Here is a 2,689-nt window from a genome sequence, read left to right as displayed (position 1 = left end):
ATATATATATATATATATATGTATAATATATTATATGTAGGACAATATTTCAATGAAAAAAAAAATATTAAATAAATAAAATACTTCACTTTTTCTATGAAATGTCAAATAATGATCAAACATATACATATATATATATATATATATATAATATATATATTTTAATCATAAATCTACATATTTATTGAATCATATGTATATATATATATTATGTATGATAATAATTTAATTAAAAAAAATATATATTAAATAAATAAAATACTTCATTTTTTCTATCAGATGTAAAAAAAATGAACAAATTATATATATATATGTATAATATATGTAGGACTATAATTCAATGAAAAAAAAAAATACTTCATTTTTTCTATGAAATGTCAAATAATGATCAAACATATATAATATATATTAATCATAAATCTACATATTGATTGAATCATATACATATATATATATATACATTATGTATCAAAATAATTCAATAAAAAAAAAAAATATATTAAATAAATAATGTACTTTATATTTTTCTATGATATGCCAAATAATATATATATATATATATTAATGTATTATTATGCAGCATACTAAAAAATAAAAAAAAATAAAAAAATAATAAAAATAATAAAATAATTATAATAATAAAATAATAATAAAATAATTATAATAATAAAATAATAATAAAATAATTATAATAATAAAATAATAATAAAATAATTATAATAATAAAAAAAATCATAATAATAATTTAATGGTAAAAACCTTTCGGTTTGTTTAAAACCTATATACAGGTTGTATGTTATAATCCAAAGTTTCTCCTGACATAAATGGAACTACACCATTATAATCGTATGGTAATTTAAAAGGTCTTTTATGCACATATAAGTAATAGTCTGATATTTCTTTTTTATCTCTTAAATTTAAAAAGACAGAAGCATTTTTTGATGTAAAATTTTCTATCTTATCTAGAGCATCAAACTTGTTTAATATATGAGCAACATAATTAACTAAAAATGGTTGTGTGTATATTCCAGGTTTGTAGTGTGGATTGCACTTCATAAATTTGTAATGAGGTGCTGAATCCGAACCCAAAAAGACTCGTGGAAAATCTTCTTTTATAACATTTTGTAAAGCAATTTTGTCTTCTAATAACTTGGGTAATGGCTTACAATAATGATATTTATTTTTTATATATTTTTCAATAGAAGTGGTATCTATTGAACGATCATATATATCCATATTAACAACATCATCTATAGTTAAATATAAATGATGAGGTGTTATGGTACCAGCTACATTTGAAAATTGTTTAATAACATTTATAGATTCGCTTGAAGATATATGTTCTAAAACAATATTCAATTTTGGAAACTTTACAGCTAAATCATGTATATGTGGCAAATATCTTTCTTCAGCATATAATGGATTTATATTTGGCTCTTCACAATGAATATGCACACTCTTATTTAATTTTTCTAATACATTAAATACCTTATAATAAGGTTCTAAACTAGTAATGCCCTGACTTGAATTAGTTGTGACATTACTAGGATATACCTTTACGCCTTGTAAATTACATTCTTGGTAATTACTTAGTATATCATATTCATTCGTATCCTTATTCAAATACAAGGTCATTAAATAGTGTATACCATCATCATACTTTCTTAGTTTATATAAATATTCCTTTGCATCCTTACAAGAACTTATGATGGGAGTTGTGTTAGGCATAACTAAAACACGATTACATCCACCTTTGCTGATAGAATTTACCGTGAATTTTAACATCTCATCTTGCCTTAAATGACTGTGCATGTCATCAGCTACGTTCATGTAAAAGTTATTTTTCATTTTTTCGTAATAAAAAGAGGGGAAAAAAAAGAAAGAAAAAAAAAAAATATATATATATATATTATATATATACAAATTGGTATATGCTCAAAAATATAAAATGGTATATATATATCAGATATTATATAAGAAATAAATTATATTCAATGTATATGAAAAAATAATTTATATCCTTAATATAATATTAAAAAAAAAAATAAAAAATAAATAAATATATATATATAAAAGAAAAGTATTCGAAAGAAATAAATTTATATATTTTAGTAAGCAAAAATAGGAAATATATTATATATATATAAAATACATATATTTATTTTGTATTTTGTATTTTATTTTTTTTGTAGCAGTAAAAAAAAGATATAATATTTATAGAGAATATTGTTATATGTTTTTTAAAGTATTTTTTTGTTTGTTTGTTTGTTGTAGGTTATTTTGTTATATTTTATTTTTTTAAATAAAATTTTTTATTATAAAAATATTTTTTTTTTTTTTTTTTTTTTAATGAAAAAAAAATAATATATATTTTTATTTTTATTTATTTATATCTGTATGTTATATTTTAAATTATAATGTTATTAAATATTTTATTATTTTTGTTCATATATTTTTTTTTTTTTTTTTTTTATGCCTATTATACAATTTTGTACGTATGTCGATTTAGTTAATATTAATGTGACCATATTTTTAATGTACATACACTTGAGTAAAAAAAAAAAAAAAAAAAAAAAAAAAAAAAAAAAAAAAATTTTATAATTATTTTTTTTTTTTTTTTTATAATTCCTTTTTTTTTTTTTTTTTTTTTTTTTTTTTTTTTTTTTTTTTTTTTTTTTTTTTTTTTTAT

The 2,689-nt window shown here is 17.5% G+C and overlaps 1 protein-coding gene across 1 annotated transcript; it reads right to left on the bottom strand.

Moving 5' to 3' along the window:
• Positions 1 to 771: 771 nt before the first annotated feature.
• On the bottom strand, positions 772 to 1,848 carry PGSY75_1472900 (putative dihydroorotase; the record flags this gene model as incomplete). Its single annotated transcript, XM_018788406.1, has 1 exon — positions 772 to 1,848. One exon carries the CDS (start codon positions 1,846 to 1,848, stop codon positions 772 to 774), a length of 1,077 nt encoding a protein of 358 aa, XP_018639778.1.
• Between the last annotated feature and the right edge of the window lie 841 nt (positions 1,849 to 2,689).

This window comes from Plasmodium gaboni, chromosome 14 (genome assembly GCF_001602025.1).
Source record: "Plasmodium gaboni strain SY75 chromosome 14, whole genome shotgun sequence".
In the NCBI taxonomy this organism is placed as follows: Eukaryota; Apicomplexa; class Aconoidasida; order Haemosporida; family Plasmodiidae; genus Plasmodium; species Plasmodium gaboni.
This window is presented reverse-complemented; position numbering and strand designations above follow the sequence as displayed.